We start from the raw sequence: 19047 nt of genomic DNA, 5'->3' as shown, positions 1-19047 counted from the left end.
GTAAAAGTAAAAGTACTTCAGGCAAACAAACATTTAGCCCCAAATTTGTGGATGCTTGCTGAAGATTATGTTCCGCTATATCTCTGTCATTGGAATTATATATCACACCAAATTGTCTCCAATAATACAGGCAGTTAAGCAATCATCTGCTAAGACTCTTTTATATATGCTCTATTAATGACTTCCCAGATGAGCAGGAACTCCCTTAATTGAGGTCATTACTAAGTCAGCTCAGTCTTTTTCTTGGTTTACTCTTTTCTGCACATCAATAGTAACTAATGAGTTGCACAAGTCTGATTTACAGTACTTCTTTGCTAATAATTGGCTTTATGACAATCCCAGTCAAACCAAATAGGATCAGCACATACAGATGGAAAAAGGATACTAGGGTGATAGAGACATTGCAAATGACAGAAGCAATAGTTTCATATCCAAACAATTCCACAGAGAAAGAAGATGAAACCAGTTAGCAAAACATAATGTCTTTATTAACCAATGTGAGAACATTTTAGTAGTCTTTGGATTTATGATTCTCTCTCATAGTCACCTCCCATTGGAAACAGCAGACTCTATAATTTCTCTTAAACCCTTCGGATTTTTCAATATAGTTTTATTATTAATGGATTACATTTACTAACTAGACTTGTTTGGGCTTTAAACTCTTTGATTCACTCCAGCAAGCAGTCAAAAGCAAAAATATAATCTATAGTGCTACTAAGGCCTCTTGTAGTGAAAGTAGGTAGTGAATTATCAATGAAGAGTAGAATCAAAGCAACTCAGTTCATTTTTAGGTAATCCATTCATAGCTAAGGCAGATCTAGCGAGATACCATACTTATCACCAGCTAATACATGTTGCAACTTCCTTGGCTAACGGATTAGATGACTTAAACTCCATTTGTGGGCTACAATAACTAATTCCTATAGTGTCGTTCTGTCAATCATTATCGTCAAGACACCGTAAAGGGGAAAACCAATTTGATATTGAGCTCTCAGAGGAATTAGCTTGATCTGCAAGAGTTCTCTTTGGTGCTAGTGGACTGACATGTGCCGCCTGTAAAGTACTGCTCATATAATTATCGGGCTGGTGAAAATCAAGGAACTATATTAGTAGACTTAACATTGTAAGAGATGTTCACAAAGCATTTTAAGAGGAGGGTGGTTAATTTAGCACAACTAAAAGTTATACACAAATACTCACCTTTATCACATTTCTCTGAATTTCATACATAGCCCACCCTTCTGACCTTTTTAAGTCCCTGTACACAGCAATATTTTCAGCAAAGTTCTTTGTTTAAGAATTAAACCACAATATTGGTTAACTTAGTGACACTTTTTCTGCGTTTCAAGCAATTGGGGAATATTTCTCAGTACTAGGACCAATACAGTGTCCTGCAGAGGTAACTTTAGGATTGCCAGATTGCCCTTGAGTGCCAAGAGATTCTGGCCTTTCATGCAGAAAATGCTGACAGGCAAAGGCACAGATTTAACCACATAACATGTTGCAGAATTATTACCAATGGGCTATGATCTTCACTGTTGCTTGGGGAGAATACCTATTACCAATCTAATCAAAATCAGTTGTTTAAAAACTAGTAAGAGTGGAGGTTTGGCAAGCTTGATCTTTTAAACGTGGCACCATTTTATTTATCATGTAACATTCTATATGCTATAATCTTTCCAATATTTTATGGAATCTTTGAAATAAGGTAGTCAAGTAATCCAGAACAGGTGTAAAACAATCAACAGGGTCAGAATTCAGAGTGACTACTTTCTTCTTTTTTGATGATGTCTTCACATTCAGAAGGTAGGTTAATTACTGGGTAATATGCTGTTATACTACAACCAATAGGCTGATGGTGAATTTCAGCCACAGTTTTAATACAGGACATTCTAGAGGCTGTGGGAACAGTCCCAATTCCCCTTATCCTACAATAGATCGCTGTTATTGAGTCCAGTCACATTTGTTAATGATTCCTTCAAAAACCAGGCTTCTGGATATACAGCCTGAGTACAAGAAGTAGTAAGGGCAACTTTGTTCTCAAGGCCCCTAAAGCCTGTTCTGGAAATATATCAATGCAAGAGGAGGAAAGGAGTTCATGACAGCTATTGAGGCAGATGGTGAGGCTGTGGCTGTCTGTTTTCCCATTTTGATTTTACAAATGAGTAATAGCAAAAGTTATTTAAAAAAAGGAAGCAAGAACAAAGGGCAGGGGGTAGTCCAGCATCTTCTGACCTCTGACTAGCCTTGGATAGGCCAACTCTTTACCTGGGCTTTTACTGGGCATATCCCACGCTGCAGGAAAATAAGACTTTCATTCAGAGGCACTTATCACGAGTTGCAGGCCAAGTCTAGTACTGCAGAAAGCAATGGTAAATGTAGACCCTGTTGGTTCCAGGAAGCAATATAAGTGCGTTTCCTTCCCTCTCCTGGAACTCTTGATGAACTAACAGTTTATGTTGTTGTCCCGTGCCGTGCGAGAAGAACAGCGCTTAAGCAGTTACAGTTGTTACAAATTGAAGGCGAAGTCCGGTACCGCAGAGGTCTACGGTTACTGTACTACTACTATACAGTACTGCTACTATATATACTAGAAACTGCAGTGTGAGAATTGAGCCCACAGTATCAACATTAAATACAAAGTGGCAATCTGGTGTACCAAAATTGCCATCACAACACATTGTTTGAAATCAGAATATTTATCAGAATAATCAGATGCTAATGACAGTAAGGGTTGCATCGTCACACAAAGGAAACAAATACCAATGTTACCCTAAAGGAGTGGACCTATCTGAATACCCTACCATCAAAATGCATCACACCCAATGTAGATGTTCACAATCATTACTTTGGCACATGGAGAGCAGAGAAAAAACTATCGATATTCAAAATCTCCAAGACCCTGATTAAAATTGATGCAGAACCCCCCATTGGTATCCCAGCACCCAGAAGTACTGGTACAGCAGATATTGTTACTTTTGGAAAGTTGGCATATTTTATCATTAAATGGTCGCCCCTGAGAAATAAGGAAAAACATGCAAAACAGGAACATTCACACTGACTCCCATATTTTTTACCAAATCTCCAGACCTCTTTTCCTCAATACATTTAGTCTGCTTTTATCAGGTATACTGTCCAAAAGAAAACAAACAGGTGATGTTTTTTTTTTTGTAATCGGTCTCAAGTCTAGAGCTGAGGCTGCAATTCTAACCTAGATTCCCAGGTTCCAAGAATGGCAGCTTACATGTAGGCTCTGACATGCCTCTCCTGAAGAAGATTAGGATATCCCACCAACTATGTTGAATCAAAGAGAACTCAAAAAGTGGATCCATGCATGTTGGATTCTAAAATGATAAATGGAAAATCTGAGACCTCTTAAGCGAGAAGAGCTCCATGTTGAAAGACTGTTCATGGAATCCATTTGCAGAAGTCTATGCCACATATCTACTTTCTGATTTCACCAATGGTTTCCAGACACGCTGATGATGATAAAGGGAGGCCTGCCAGAGTTTCTTTTTTACGCCCTAACTGATGAAATACAGAGGTACCACTAATCCAGATAAAGGCTCCTAATGAAGTATCATGATGAACTGTCCAGTAACAGCCAATGTGCATCTCATGTACAAAACATGGGAATTGGGAGAGATCACACTGGTGGACTCTCTACTGTAAGGTACAGTGTATCTCTCCCTTTTAAGTATCAAACTTTTATGTGACCAAAGCTTCTTCAGCTAACCTCATCAGCTCTCTACGGGTTCCTATGCACACAAGGGACACTTTTCCTGTAAGAAATAAGGCTCTGTGTGGGTTGTAAGACAGGTTGAAAGTTCAACCAGTTTTTTCCTGCTCTCAATCACTAGTTACCATGCATTCAGACAGCAGCTTTACTTTGAGGGTTCTTGAAAATGGCAACAGAATACCTTGGAAACTAACTGTAGCAACTGAATCTGCATCCCACAGAATGAAAGTTTAAAAGGCATGTTTCTTGATCTAAAGGTAAAATACGATCTGAAACATACCGAATTGTAGATGAGTAACGGTGAATAACTGATGTTTCTTTACCAAGAGGTTCAACTGACATCAAATAGAAAACAGCAACAAAGCTTGAGATGCTCTTGGATGTCACTCAGAACCCAGAGGCACAATGATGCTTTTCAAAGACCTTTAATTTGCATATCTGGAGCTTTCCTTAGAAGGGTAATATGGGAGCTTACCCATATCTTCGTTTACAGTCTTTGGTGATGTCCCCCTTATCATACAAGAGGATTTCTTACAATATGATCATCCCTACGTTTTGCCATTGGTTGGTCATATTTCTGTGCTTCTTAAACATTTAAGATGCCTTTTGACATATTACATTAGCATATCTGAAAACTCATTGAACAGATGTTGAGCCATATTTAATACTACCATCACGGTGACTATTATCAAACAATATATCTCAAACTGAGGAAGGAAGAGCTTCTGATACAGAACACAAAATCTAAATTTGGATGTTTTGATGGAACAGATTAGAATGTGCAAGTGCATTTTATGAGACAGAAACATACCCAGATATTCCCAACAGCAAAAATGAACTAGGTGGTACCTTCACATGGTGTACTAGACGTTGTGCTTCGTTTACTTTGTAGTTTTCCACTCCCAACTCTTTTGCTAGTCTGAAGATGCGATTCTGAGTTGGTCCCACATAGGCTCCTCCGAGGTCCACATACTTCACAAGTTTATTCTAATAAACAAATAAAAGTACATTACAAAAACATACTGCACAACTTTCCTTAGGATTTCCAATTATTGTACAAAGCATACTTCAAAATATCTGACAATTACATTCTGTAATCCATTAGTGTTCCCTCAAAAGATTGTGCTTTATGACAATTCTATTAGTTTTGTTGTTGCTCTGGGTCGCCTCAGGAATAGAGGCTGGCCCCTGTAGCCCTGCGGTTAGGGGGTTCCCAAATCTTTCGTGGGGAGGGGGGTTCTCCATTCAGCCAAAGCAAATGAATACCTGAGAGATACAAGAGACTCAGGGACCCAAACAAAAGTATACGAAAATGTTTATTGATAGTTAATGAAAACCATTAAATGTTAGCATTGTAACTTGGGCACAAAGGAGTGATTGCCCTCAGTTTACTTTTACATGTATTCAGACAATCACTGCAATGTGAGCAGCATGCCAACAAACATTTCTCTAGGTAAAACTTGGTATACTTTGTAAGGGCAAGCAGCACACAATATGAGTTTGTGCACCTCGGAATGGGAGTAAACCTGAACTGTTAGCGTCTGTTCCCCAATTAGAAATGTGAACGTTGGAATGTTGTGGTAGCAGTGCACTCTCAAGATACCACACAATGTGGTACGGCAAATTGCTATAGCACTATTTACCCACCTGTCTGAGGTTGAGACTTCAAAGGAACCCTTAAGAGAAGTATGTTTTGAATGTGGGGATATTGATCTGCACTAGTGGCAATCAGTGGCGGCCGGTAATTTTAGCAGGGAGGGGGGCAGGCAGGAAGCAAACTCACACTTATTCATTCACACACGCACATCCATTCAGAACACTCATCAATATTCAAACATACACGAACGCACCAAACATTCATTTAAAAAACACACACACACACTTACCTTCAGCTCAGAAGTCCCAGGAGGGTTGGGACTGCTGCCTTCCCCCTAGGAAGGCAGCAGTCCCAACTGCGTCACAGACTGTGACGAGGTGTCACTGATTGACACTCGCCTCGGCGCTTCAGGGCTTAAACCTGAAGTGCACAGGTCTAAGTCAATAGGTGACGCTTCCCCTCGTCACCGAGGGGAAGGGCCTCGAGGCACCTTTGCTGAGCTGAGGAGGTCACGCCCATAAGAGCTGTGACCTCTTCAGCCCAGCAAAGTTCAGCTCAGGCAGCCAGGAGTCTGCGTAAATCACGCATGTCTCACTCCTGGCTGCCTGAGCTGAACATGAAGAGTGTCTGTCAGGCTGACCTTTGCTCAGCCTGACAGACAATCTTCATGAGGGGCAAAAGGTGGGGGGGCATGGCCCCTCCACCCTAAAGGGTGGTCCGCGGCTGGTGGCAATTACTGTTTCAGACAGGGGGCCCAGCAATCAATTCAAGCAACAGACACAGTATGCAAAATGCAAATATACGCTATAAAACTAATACCTAGCACTGCGATTTCAACTTCAAATCAGCATACACCAGGGACACAATTTTTTGAATTTCTATTCATTCTGCCAATATGTTTTATTTACATTGGATGTGAAATGAGTGGCCACAAAAACATACAAATGATGCAATCGCGGCACAATTATTATCATTCTTGGAGCCTGTCAGCTCCTGTCATTATGATTTCTGTGCTGTGAAATGTGTATACATTATTTGATGGACCGACAGCAAGACGATGATACAGGGGAAAATGTATTTGCTTTTCAAAGTGTCTCTATACATTATGCAAAGTGGTTCAACATTCCCAAAATGTACACTAACTCAGCAACTGAAACTCGATCCTAGGGCCTTTTAGGAAGGCCCAAAAGGCAGACCCAACAAGTGACGTGGTGATTGAGTACCTGATAAAAGAGAACATTTCCAGCCAGAACCAATCAGGTGACAATAAACGATACATTGACCTGTTATATATGAAAATTCCCAGGCAGCACTACAAATATAACATTTGAAAATTATATTAACTAACTGTTAGAAATGTGGTCGTTGGTTGGCAGTCAGGTTACCCCCTGTCCAAGCAAGGACCCTCAATCTAGTCAGGGTAAAGGAGAATCACACTCAGTTAACCCCCACTCACCCCTTGGTAGCTTGGCACAAGCAGGCAGGCTTAACTTCAGAAGCAATGTGTAAAGTATTTGTACCAACAAACACAGTAGTTCAGTGAAAACACTACAAAATGACACAACACAGGTTTAGAATAATAGGGAATATGTATCTAAACAAGATCAAAATGACAAAAATCCGACATATACAAGTCAAGTTATGAATTTTCAAAGAATAAGAGTCTTAATCTTTAGAAAACAGTGAGAATGCTGTTATTTCACAAAAGTACCTGGGTAACGTCAAAATAAAGCAGCACGGGTGAATGTGCATCGAAAAAGGCCAGCGATGAGTCGATTTCTCACTCACAAGCGAGGCCGTGCGTTGTTCATCCTCCGGTCTGGTCGGCATGTGTTGTTTTTTCTCTCCCGCAAGACAGCAATGCGTCAATCTGGACAGGCACCACGGGTCCGGGCAGGCTTTGCGTTGTTTTTCCACACCCAGCAATGTTGCGTTGAAAATCTGGTCACTCGGTGTCAGACAACCGCACTGCGTGGAGTTTACCTCGTTATCAGCCTCTGTTAGCGGGTGTTGCGCGTTGTTTCTCCAGCTGTGTTGCGTCGATCTTCCAGCCATGATGCAGGTGGAGCATTGATTTCAGCTGCGAAGCCGGCGACGCATCGTTTATCAGCCGCGTCGCGAAGGGTGCGTCGGAAATTTCCCCCCACGGCGGTCTGAGCGTGGATTTTCAGTTCTTGTCTGCCAACTTCACCTTCCAAGGGCACAGGACCTGCATAGGGCACCACTTGGCAGGGCAGGAGTCCCAGCAGAGAGTCCAGGTGCTGGCAAGGGAAGTCTTTGATGTCCCTGAGACTTCAACAACAGGAGGCAACCTCAGTTCAAGCCCTAGAGATTCTTCACAAGCAGGAATGCACAACAAAGTCCAGTCATTGTCCCCTTTCAATGGCAGTAGCAGCAACTGCAGGATAGCTCCACAAAGCACAGTCACAGGCAGGGCAGCACTTCTCCTCAGCTCTTCAGCTCTTCTCCTTGGCAGCAGTTCCTCTTGATTCCAGAAGTGATCTAATTTTCAGGGGGTTTGGGTCCTCTTCATATACTCCTTTCTGCCTTTGAAGTAGGCCTACTTCAAAGGAAAGTCTCTCTTGTTTGTAAGATCCTGCCTTGCCGAGGCCAGGCCCCAGACACACACAAGGCTGTTGGAGACTGCATTGTGTGAGGGCAGGCAAAGCCCTTTCAGGTGTGAGTGACTACTCCTTCCCTCCTTCCTAGGATAGATGGCTCATCAGGATATGCAGGCTACACCCCAGCTCCCTTTGCTTCACTGTCTAGAGAGAGGTGCAAACAGCCTAGCAGTCAAACTAACCCAGACAGGGAATCCACAAACAGGCAGAGTCACAGAATGGTTTAAGCAAGAAAATGCCTACTTTCTAAAAGTGGCATTTTCAAAAACACAATCTCAAAACCAACTTCACTAAAAGATGTATTTTTAAATTGTGAGTTCAGAGACCCCAAACTCCACATGCCCATCTATTAGCAGAGGGAATCTGAGCTTTAATAATATGTAAAGGCAGCCCCCATGTTTACCTATGAGAGAGATAGGCCCTACAAAAGTGAAAGCCGAATTTGGCAGCATTTCACTGTCAGGGCATATAAAACACATTAGTATATGTCCCACCTTAAACATACACTGAACCCTGCCCATGGGGCTACCTAGGGCATACCTTAGGGGTGTCTTACATGTAAGAAAAGGGAAGGTTTAGGTCTGGCAAGTGGGTACACTTGCCAAGTCGAATAGGCAGTTGAATACTGCACACACAGACACTGTAGTGGCAGGTCTGAGCCGTGTTTACAGGGCTACTCATGTGGGTGGCACAACCAGTGCTGCAGGCCCACTAGTAGTATTTGATTTACAGGCCCAGGGAACCTCTAGTGCACTCTACTAGGGACTTACCAGTAAATCACATATGCCAATCATGGGAAGCCAATTACACATACATTTTACATAGGAGCACTTGCACTTTAGCACTGGATAGCAGTGGTAAAGTGCCCGAGTAACAGAAACAGCAAAAACAGAGTCCAGCACACATTAACAACCTGGGAAACAGAGGCAAAAAGTTAGGGGAGTCCACACCAAGGATACCAAGTCTAACGCTAACCTTACAGATAATAAGCAAAGCCCGTATAAGGCTATAGTTTTAGTACATTATTATTTATCTAAAAGTCAGCAATTGTTCTAGAAAGTCTACAAACATAAATACAATCACTGGCAATGCCAGCAGTTCTGGCCTATAACTGAGATTACCTCTTTAGTCATTTTTGAGTTTGAGCATTCAGTAATACATACATACTTTCTGCCACTGATCTTTAAATGATACATCAATTCATCCACCCAGTGACTAATTCTTGTATTCACCAATCCACCCACCCATAGTAAAACACAAACACAACAAATTAATGATGAGTTAAAAGAATAAAAGTAGCAGAAATTAAATATACTACCACCTAAATATGCCGGGCATAGGTTTGAAATAAAATATGAGAAAGAAATTACACAGAGCACAACCATCTTGGAATTCATTTATGTGAACTGTGTCATTATTTTCAATTTCCATCAAGGCTGCCATATTTATAAGCAACATCTGGGGCATCTTGAAACAGTGGGCAGTCATCTTAGAATGGTACTGTGCACAGTTCTACACTGTTTTGCCAGTCAAATCAGACTGGCTGGCTTGTTGCTTCTAAATGTGTGGCCATCTTGGAAGGGTAATACCGTGCTAAACTATGGACAATATAATTCCAAGATGGACACCCTGTTTAGAAGCAGCGGCCATAGTGAATGCTGCACACTGCATATGAAATGAGCAGCAAGGTAGCAGCAACATAGTAGCAATGTCTGTGAGCTGCCTAGCAGATCCTTCTCCTAACTCACAGCACAGACCTGGAATACACTACCAATCCACCTCAGGCAGGCCCCCTCGCTGAATCAGTTCAAGAAGGACCTCAAGATCTGGCTCTTCGACTGACCAGCTCCCCTTCAACAGCTCCTTGAGACCCCAGGGGTGATAGCATCATGTAATAACAAACCACCCTTAGCTGCCTCTTGGCTTTTACGTATGATTTTCAAAATAAATAAGTTGGGCCTACTGTCTTTGTCATAACTTTCTGTAATAAACAGGATCCAATCGATGGCGTTTAACTAATATTTTCCAATAACCCAATTAGATTCAGAGGCGTTTTGACATAACCATGTCAGGAATACTATACTGAGCACAAGTCGTTCCAGAAGGCAGCCGTCAAACATAGTCAGAAAATTACCAATATGTAGAAAATCACATTTGGCAATACATTAGGGTGAGGCAGTGCAAGGGCATATCAGAGGAGTATCCTAATCCAAAACATTTGCCTACTATGCAACTGTGAGATACCATGTAACAAAATTCATATCTGCAGCATGAGCGTCCGCAGATTTTTTTTGGGCGGGGGGAGGGGAGGTGTCCCGGACTGTTTTTGGCATGGGCCGCAGCCTTTCTAGTGCAGGCAGCGTAACACTACGGTGGCGGTAGTGTTATACTGCACAGTGTTTGCACACCAGGCTGTACCTAAATCAAGGGGGGGCAAGGCCCCCCTTGCTGCCTCTTGCGGATGCCCATGATCTACAGGCTTTCACAACAGTCCACCCTTATCTGAGCTCTGAATCCTAAGAGGCAGGAACTACCTCTCGAGTAGTCCAACAACACCAGACGCACTGGAAGGGATTTATGAGATTGTCTAAATTCTGTAAACACATTAGTGATGTAAAGTAGTTTCTGGGAACAAGTCATGAAAACGGAAAGTCTTCCACCAACCCTAGATTTCTTCAGAGTATGCCAGCAAATCTTTCTCGAGCCAAACATAAGACTCCCCTGAATCTGGCTGTTGTCAGGGGCTGTCATCAGAAGATCTGTGGAAAGCCAAGTTTCACAACATCTTTCAAATGGGTTATAGAATTTGCATCACAAATGTTATGAATGTCTATTTTTTAGCCATTTATGCAAAAACGGTAGAGACGTCACTAAGTACTTATTCACAACATGCGCTGCTCTCACATTAGCCACGTTAGAGTTGGTGGAAGTGAAAAATCAAACTAGATATGGAATAATCCCGAACCACGTGTAGCCTGCAGCCACAACAGGAGAGGTGCTTAACCTGACAGACAGTAAGCCACATTACAAGCACCCACAACCCAACCTATTAGTCTCTGCTGACGAAGGACAACAACTAAGAGATTCATGCACTGGAGCGCCAACAGTGCCAAACGCTCTTCAAATTGTGACTATACTATAGAGACTGTATTCATGTACTTCGTCTACCATAATGCATCTAGGGGAATTGGTGCTTTTATGCCGATTGATGAACAACCTTCACACCTACTTTGGCAGTCCATCTACAGCCCAAAGAAGTATGGATCATGGATGTTTTTCCCATTAGAAAGGCATGGAAACACATGCGAGCAGGCATTCACATTTTAATGACAGGCCGTTTAAGAGCTGCAGTACAGATTTATTTTAAATAACCCAGAAACTGAGGCTTGTTGTCATAGAACATGCGGAACCTGGGGGCACCCCATCTTCTCCATTGTCATTAGAGCGCAGATTCAGCATCTGTGATGTGCAACTCCCCCACAATCACCAAGTACCCTTTTTAAATTGAAGATATGAACACTGCAGTATGCGCGATTTGTGCAGTTCTGCACAGTGCAAAGATAAACATGTTTGTTCCAGCTTTCCGAATTAAGCGCAAACAGTTACAGGAGAATGTTGTGCACAGCTATAAAAATGTATAATCCTCTTTTGACAGAGGGGGTTCCAATACCTTCAGCGAGCCTGCTGTCGAGTATTTTACTGCCAGCTATGATGAGTATGCAGGAAAAATGTCTCCAGTCCCCACTTGTAGCCTGCGTGGTTGGTGGTTTAATGCAGCGGAGGAGACTAGCCAGGGTTTGCAGGCCGCCTTTCCGAAGTAGGGGGCCCGAATCCTGAGGATGGCACTTAACAGACCCACATGCAGGGCTTCCCTAGATGTGTGAGTACATGCATGTTCCAGTTTTAAAGGGGGGATATAAGTAACATGGATAACCAATCTTGCTTGATGCGAACACTACATCTCACTGATCCTGGCAGCATCAGATGGGTCAGGATCAGTTTTTTGGGACTCGCAGTGCACTAGCGCCACTTTGAAGCCGGGCCATGGGACACCATCAACATGTGCACAGCCACGGGGCTACCTTTACCACAGACTGCTCCTCAGTGATCCCCATTTTTCTCCAAATGTGAAAATAGACGAGTTTATGCATTGGGTAACATGCTCAAAAGTAACTTGTACAATTACATCATGTACGTCTTGGCTCAAGAATTGTCTCCTACTAGTCAAGAACAAATAATATTTGCCATTTGTGTGCAGTCGTTGATAAGATATTCTTGTTGATTTTCTCTTGACATGTGCAGTATTCGTGTGAATGTGCGGGAGATGGAAAAACAGTAAATGTATATGTTTTACAGTGTACATGGCATTTTGAGCTCAACTATGCACTTCCAATAAAGAAAGATGGAAGATAAAGCCACATTGATGTCTGATTGTATCCCTGCTTCCATTAAATTATTATGAAAGGTTTGGAACTGCATAGCAATTTAATGCAATCTAATTCAAAGCACATAAAACAGCATCAAACACTTCCGACCAGTGTCTGAAGATCACAGTAACTCGTAGCAGTATTACTTGTTACAAATGCACTTTAATGGCAATCGACACTGCAATTTGCCTTCCATATTCACGATTTACATTTCAATAGATGTGTGTATGTTTATACTTTAATCCTACCACCAGCTTCACTTTATCCTGCCTCCTACTCTCCACTCTACAGTACATCTTGGTAAGCCATCAAGTTTATTTACTCCTCCTTGAAGGCACTAAATCCCTTTAATGTGAAATAGTATGTAACAATTTTGCTATCAATTTGGATACACGACACTATCTAGTTCCTCCAACTACCTAAGCAATTTTACTGACTTTTAAAATCAAAATGCTTGAAACTCCATCAAAACATAGTAGTTCTAAGATGAAAGGATAATGCAGATATAGTCAATGGCAGCAATGAGTGCTGTATCTGTTCTGTGGTTGGGCCTGAATCTGGGCTGTGTGGCATCAAAGAGCTGGTGGCTGCGGAGGTGGTTGGTGAGGCATTGGTTAATTAGTTTCTCTAAGACCTTTGCTGAGGATGATAGGAGAGAGATGGGTTTGTAGTTGGAAAGTATGACTGGGTCTGCAGATGGTTTTTTGAGCAGAGGTATGACGGTCGCATGTTTCCAGGTGATCACGACTGTGCCTGAGACAATGGAGGTGTTGAGGACAAGTGTTGGAGCTTTGCTGATCGTTGGACTCCTTTGGTGAAGGCCTGGTGGGGGCAAGGGTCAGATGGAGCCGCAGAGTGGATCATTTGCATGGTCGCAGTGATTTTGACAGTGGTAATAGCGAGCCACAAGGTCAAGGTTCAGTCTTTGGGTGTGATGGGAAGTTGAGTTGTGGCAGTGACGGGGTCCAGTTGAGGGTCGGAGATGCTGTGTACGCAGGGGATTGTGTTACAAAAGAATTCTGAGAGCTTACTGTAAAGGTCTTGTGAGGGGGTAATGTTTCTGGTGGTGGCAGGAGGCACAGTGAAATCTCTAATGGTGAAGATTTCCTTGCTGCTGTAAGTGCTGGGTCAATGCGATTTGCAAGAGCTCTGTGCTTGGTGTTCCGTCTCTACTGGTGCTAGTGTCTTTGGGCTGATTTGAAGATGTCTTTATCTGTGGTGTCTTGACTTGTTCTCCATTTGTGCTATAGTTGCTTACAGTAGTGTCTTGTCAGTGTGAGTATACCAAATGGCCTGTGGTCGGGCTTCTGCTGTTGGGATGCGCTTGAGGGGAGCAAGGAGGTCGGATCATGCTGCGGATCCAGCTGTTGAGGTTCCTGATGGCTTCCAGCAAGAAGTTAGTGTGCTCGGTCCAGTGTGACAAGGAGGGCAGAATCCCACTCCTCTTCCGCGATGCTTTTCCAGCTGCAACGGGAAGTTCCAGTAGTGATAGCTCTGTGGTGGTGCAGGATGGGCATGCTGAAAATGATGGGGGTGTGGTTTATCCAGGTCATAGTTACTGGTGTGTCGACTGTGATGTTGCTGAGTAGAAATCAGGTCCAATTTGTGTTGAGCAGTGTAGGTGTGTTCAGTAACATGCTGTGTGAGACCAAGGCTTTGAGGTTTTCTAGGAGGGCCATACAGTTTGGGTTGGTGTAGTCTTCTAGGTGAAACAACTATTACAGATTGTAGCAGTGGTAAGAACCAATCTGCACCAACCCACCCTGTATGTGTATTGATACTCAAATGACAATATATAGGTATATAGGTAAGTGCTAATCACAGAAGACACTCCCTTGCAGAAGAGTGTGAAAACATGGAAATTACAAAGTAATTACCAAATGAAATGAATTATATTACACTGAGCACACCACCAAAAACAAATTACACAAGATGCTTGAATGAAAAGAGATAAGCACATGGCAACTGAAAGCATTTCCAAAAGCTATTACATTAACCTGATAAATAAAAAGACAAACTTGTTTAAAAGGAAGGTTCCAATATGTAAAGCAATTGTGATATTCCATCAGCGAAAACACAACCGGCAAATCGTACAAACTTATCAATTATTTCTAGGACAATGTCCATTGGGAGTCATAGCCATGCAGCCAACTTATATTAAATCTACAAGAAGACTTCCTCAGGGCTGTTGGGACACAGAAAAAACAATATGTATGGTTTTCTGTTTAAAAGTGCAGTTAATAAAAATCTGGTTACCAGTATTCCTACAAAAACATATGAGAAATCTACCCAAATGTGCAAAAGGAGGTGCACAGGACCTATACCACCATCAAAAAAGGAAAGTTAGAGTAGCAAATGGAGAGACAAACGAAGAGAGATGACCAAATTGGTCAGTGCAATTGAAAATTAACAGTGTGAGATATTAGGATGACAAAAGCCAGGTACCAGTGGTAAATACAACAATGGTGTATCGAATACAGCCATTAAAGGAATGGTGTGTATAATGACTAGATGCCATCTAACCCTATAAAATAGGGCAGCATGATACAATATGGTAAACACAAACATGAATTTGCATGTCGCCTCCTGATCATAATAGCATAAACTGGAGAAGACTAATCAAATAAGAACAAGGATGTAATAAAGGTATATATAGCTGGAAGAAAAAATAATAGGCACAAACCGATGCATACTCACAATAGTCACTACAACAAGTGCTGAATTTGTTAATGCACCCTTGTTTCCATGTTGTCAATGGGTGAGTCTTGGTGTTTTTGCTCCCCTTGCAGGCTTTGCATTTACCACATTTATAGAAGCTATTTTGCTCACTCAGCCAGTCCCCTTGATCAATTATGTATTAATGTAACTGTGCACTAAGATGTCTTTTATGGACCTAGATGTTCTGTAGGTAACCAAAGGATGATGTGGTACTTTTTGGCTTATAACAGGTTCTGACTTGGTCACATGCCAATGGCTGGAGATCATACTCCTAGTGTTAACTGAATCTGCATTATAGGTGGTGATCAGTCTCATCTGCTGGTTGTCATCCTTCCTGTGAGTCCTTTTAATTAGGAGAGCCTCCCTCAGCAAAGAACCAGCCTTTCCCTCACTGCTTTGAGAACTTTATGGGGGTAACTCCTAGCCCTAAGTCTCCTTGACAACTACCCTCTTCTGTCTGGTATGACTGCATATCACTGCAGTTCTGTTTGGCCCTTAAGAATTCCCCATGGCGGATACTCCATTTGAGTTTAGTCGGGTAGTGGCTGTAGGCATGTGAATACTATTGCTTGGTGTCTCCTTGCAGAAAAGGGATGTGTGTTCAGACCACTTCCTGATTTCCACATGCACATCTAAGAAATCCTTTTGCCTCTTGTAGATTTTGTGTGTGAAAGCTAGGTTAAGATCATTTCTACTGATGTGTAACAAAAATTCTTGTCAGAGCTTCTGGGCCCATCCCAAACAATAAAAAGGTCCTCAATGTATATTGTCCAGAATGTGATATGTTTGGTCCGCCTGATATTTTGGTCTAGCCAAACATGCTGTTCTTCCCACAAAACCATGAAAATTCTGGTGTAACAAAGCAACAGCCCATCGGAGTCCCAGCTAACTGCCTTTACCAGGACTCATTGAAAAGGAAAAAATGTTTTCCATGCAGAACTTCAACATGTCTAGCAACATCATGGAATGGTGATATATGTTAATGGCCTTGTCTCCGAAGAAATTCCTGCAAGCTTTGATGCCCAAGGGTTGTTCTACGCAGGTATATAATGAAACCACATCAATGGTAACCAACAGATAGGTAGCCAGGTAGCTACGTTATCTCCCCTATTTTGGTGATAAAATCCGTACTATCCCTGCAATATGAAGCAAGGTTAGGCACATAAGGTAGTGGGAAAAAGTCAAGGTAATGAAAGTGGGCTCTGAAAGGCTATTGTTGGCTGAGATTATGGGTCTGCCTGATAGATTCAATTTATTTTTTAATATTTTAGGCAGCATGTAAAAACACGTTGCTACTGGTTTCTGCACATACAGGAATTGAAATTATTTTGTACTCAGAAGGCCCTTTTTGTCTCCAATCCCCTAGCAGGGAATTATATCTTACAATAGTCTGTTTATAAGCCCCACATGTGGTCGACTCATAATATCCTGATCTTGTGAGCTGCCTCCCTGTCTCTCGCAAGTACTTCCGGACTTTCCCACAGAACCACATTGCCTCCTTTATCCGAGTGCTTTATGACAATGTTAGGGCCCTGTACTAGGGAGTTCATGTCCAGCTATTGTTCTGTGGACAGGTTTTCAGCATAGTGATTCCCACTGGTCCCCTAAGATTCACAAAAGACCTCTTGTTACTATTTCAAGGAAGGAGTCTATGTTATCATGGGTGTAGCGGGGTTACACTTTGACTTAGGTTTGAAAGGGTTAATACATGTTCGGTCCAATTCAAGATTCAAAGAGCAAATACCTCTCTGTGGCCCAATCAACCTCCACACACACCAATTCATGCAAAGCAGGCAAATCCTCAATGTCACCCAGAAACACCTTATCAAAGGTGTAATCAAGAGTAGATAAACTGGAAGGGACAGGGCGGTGTTTGTCCTCTTGCTGTAAAAATACCTTAATTAGCTTAAGCTTGTGAATAAACAAAAACAAATCTATACGTGTCCTGCAGTAGTCCATATTAGCTACAGGGCAAAAAGTTAATCCCAGTTCTAAAATGGACTGTCCACTATTATTCAGTTTATGCGTAGGCAGGTTAATAACAGTTAAACGCTCCCCACCCATCATTTTCTTTTTGTTTGCTGAGGTGTTCTCCCATGTGTTTTTGTCCTTGTTCTTCTCCTCTGCGGGTTTTCTTCCTCCTCCGTTGTTTGCACCTTTTTCTGATGGTGTTTTTTTTGCACGGTCTCCTGTTCTGTTGTAAATAAACAGTACTCATATAAGGCAGTTAGAGGTAGTGCATCCTTACTGCTTACACCAAGCTGGTCATTCATGTCTGAATAGGTATCTGATGCTGATTCTGAGGTCACCAATTCTTTTTGTCTGAGAGCCCCCAACTGCTTAAAATATTTGATTGCATTTTCAAACCTCCTTCCAGAGGTTAGAATGCAGCCTCTTGTGTAATCTTGATGGTGTCGCAAAAATTTACACCGTTTCTTTGTCTGAAATTCCTCCTCATACTTGTTCAACCTCTGCTCCATTTGGGTGATGAATTTCTGAATCTCCTCCTGGTTTGCATGGTGGTCAAGGATTGCCTTTAATTTGATTATCTCATCGCACGTCTGCTCATGCTCCATTTTAGCACACTTGAACAACAGCCTTATAATGCTCTTATATATAGAAGCCATCAGCACTAATCATTCCTCTCAGGATTCTGATAAGTGGGAGTAATGAGGATGTGCAAGCCTCGTGGCACCCTCCCCACAATGTAATTATCCAAGGAAGTTGTCTCCCACCAGCAGTTCATTTCCTTTCTTAAAAGTCTCTTATATTAATATAGTTATTGTTTGAGGGTCTTAGTGGTTTCCTTACTGCCAATCGATGTCTTGTCAGTAGTGTCGACATGTTGGAACATGACTCTGGAGTGCGAGTTGTTTTAGTGTTGGAGGTCGCAACACTGATGCCTTGGATTATATAGCGGGCCTGCACCTGCGGCTTGCACCAACTTTTTCCCCATTCATTTTTCCATTGTGGTTTTGAACAGCGATAGTGCAGAAACTACTGGGTGGAATTACACCAAATTTGACAAAAAGGTAGGGCATGGTCCAGAGAGCAACCCTTTTAGTTTTAGTGTAAATTCGTTCAGATGTTTTAGAGAAAGTAAGTGAAAGAAATTGTATATATAGGGACGCAGAGGATTTGCGACCCCTGCGGCTCTCGTGCTGAGATCTGATTGGCAGTCAACACTTCAACCAGGAAGTGTTGGCAGTCATCTTGGGACTCGGCAGCAGAGTCCTAGAAAAAACTGTAAAAAAAAGAAATAAAAGGGGCCAGAGTACAGGCACCCTGACCCCTTAGCTCTGGTGGTGGGTCCCAGCCACCCCCTCCCCCCCCCCCCCAGGCTAAAAAGCTTTTTTTAAATTTCACCTGGATAAGTGGCAGATCCAGAGAAAAACATTTCAAAACCAAAGTGCGGGCTCCCATGCTTTGTCTTTTTTAAGCCCTCGGGTGGGCCAAGTCTTATATAGGAGTGTGGGGGTGCATCTAGCCTCCCCCACAGCCCCGGGGACCACCCCCCCCTGGGGAAAAGTAGAAATTATTTGCGGGGGGCCCACCCGCACACCAGGGGTCACCACCTCGGGGTAAATTAATTAGTGGCATGGGAGAGGCCCTTGGCCTGCCCCACAGCCCGTTGACCACCACCTCCCCGGGGCTGTATTTTAATAATGTGAGGAGGGGCTGTGTGCCCCCCCCCCCATCCCTCCCAGCAGCTCTGGGGATCACCACCTCCCGGGGCTATATTACAAATAATTATAGGGGGTCTGTCTCAGACCCCCTTATCCCTAGGGATCACCACCTCCCCGGGGCTTCTTCAAAGTTGCAGGGGGGCCACGCACCCCCCCTCGAGAAGCCACTGATGGCCCTAGGAACCGTCACCCCCAGGTCCGGCTCCTGCCCATCCCGGTGACATAGCTTTTTACTGTGGCTTGGCTGCAGGTTTGAAGC

The 19047-nt window shown here is 42.8% G+C and overlaps 1 protein-coding gene across 1 annotated transcript in view; it reads right to left on the bottom strand.

Moving 5' to 3' along the window:
* The window catches only part of LOC138249943 (amine oxidase [flavin-containing] B-like), a 321621-nt gene that overhangs the window by 146878 nt on the left and 155696 nt on the right, over window positions 1-19047 (bottom strand). Inside the window, exon 3 of the mRNA XM_069204199.1 lies at window positions 4589-4726. Within this exon, the coding sequence (XP_069060300.1) occupies window positions 4589-4726 (138 nt within the window). The remainder of the gene's footprint in view (window positions 1-4588; window positions 4727-19047) is intronic.

The sequence above is a fragment of the Pleurodeles waltl genome, chromosome 8 (genome assembly GCF_031143425.1).
Source record: "Pleurodeles waltl isolate 20211129_DDA chromosome 8, aPleWal1.hap1.20221129, whole genome shotgun sequence".
Taxonomy (NCBI): Eukaryota; Metazoa; Chordata; class Amphibia; order Caudata; family Salamandridae; genus Pleurodeles; species Pleurodeles waltl.
Note: the sequence above shows the minus strand (reverse complement) of the source record. Positions and strands in the feature narration are given on the sequence as shown.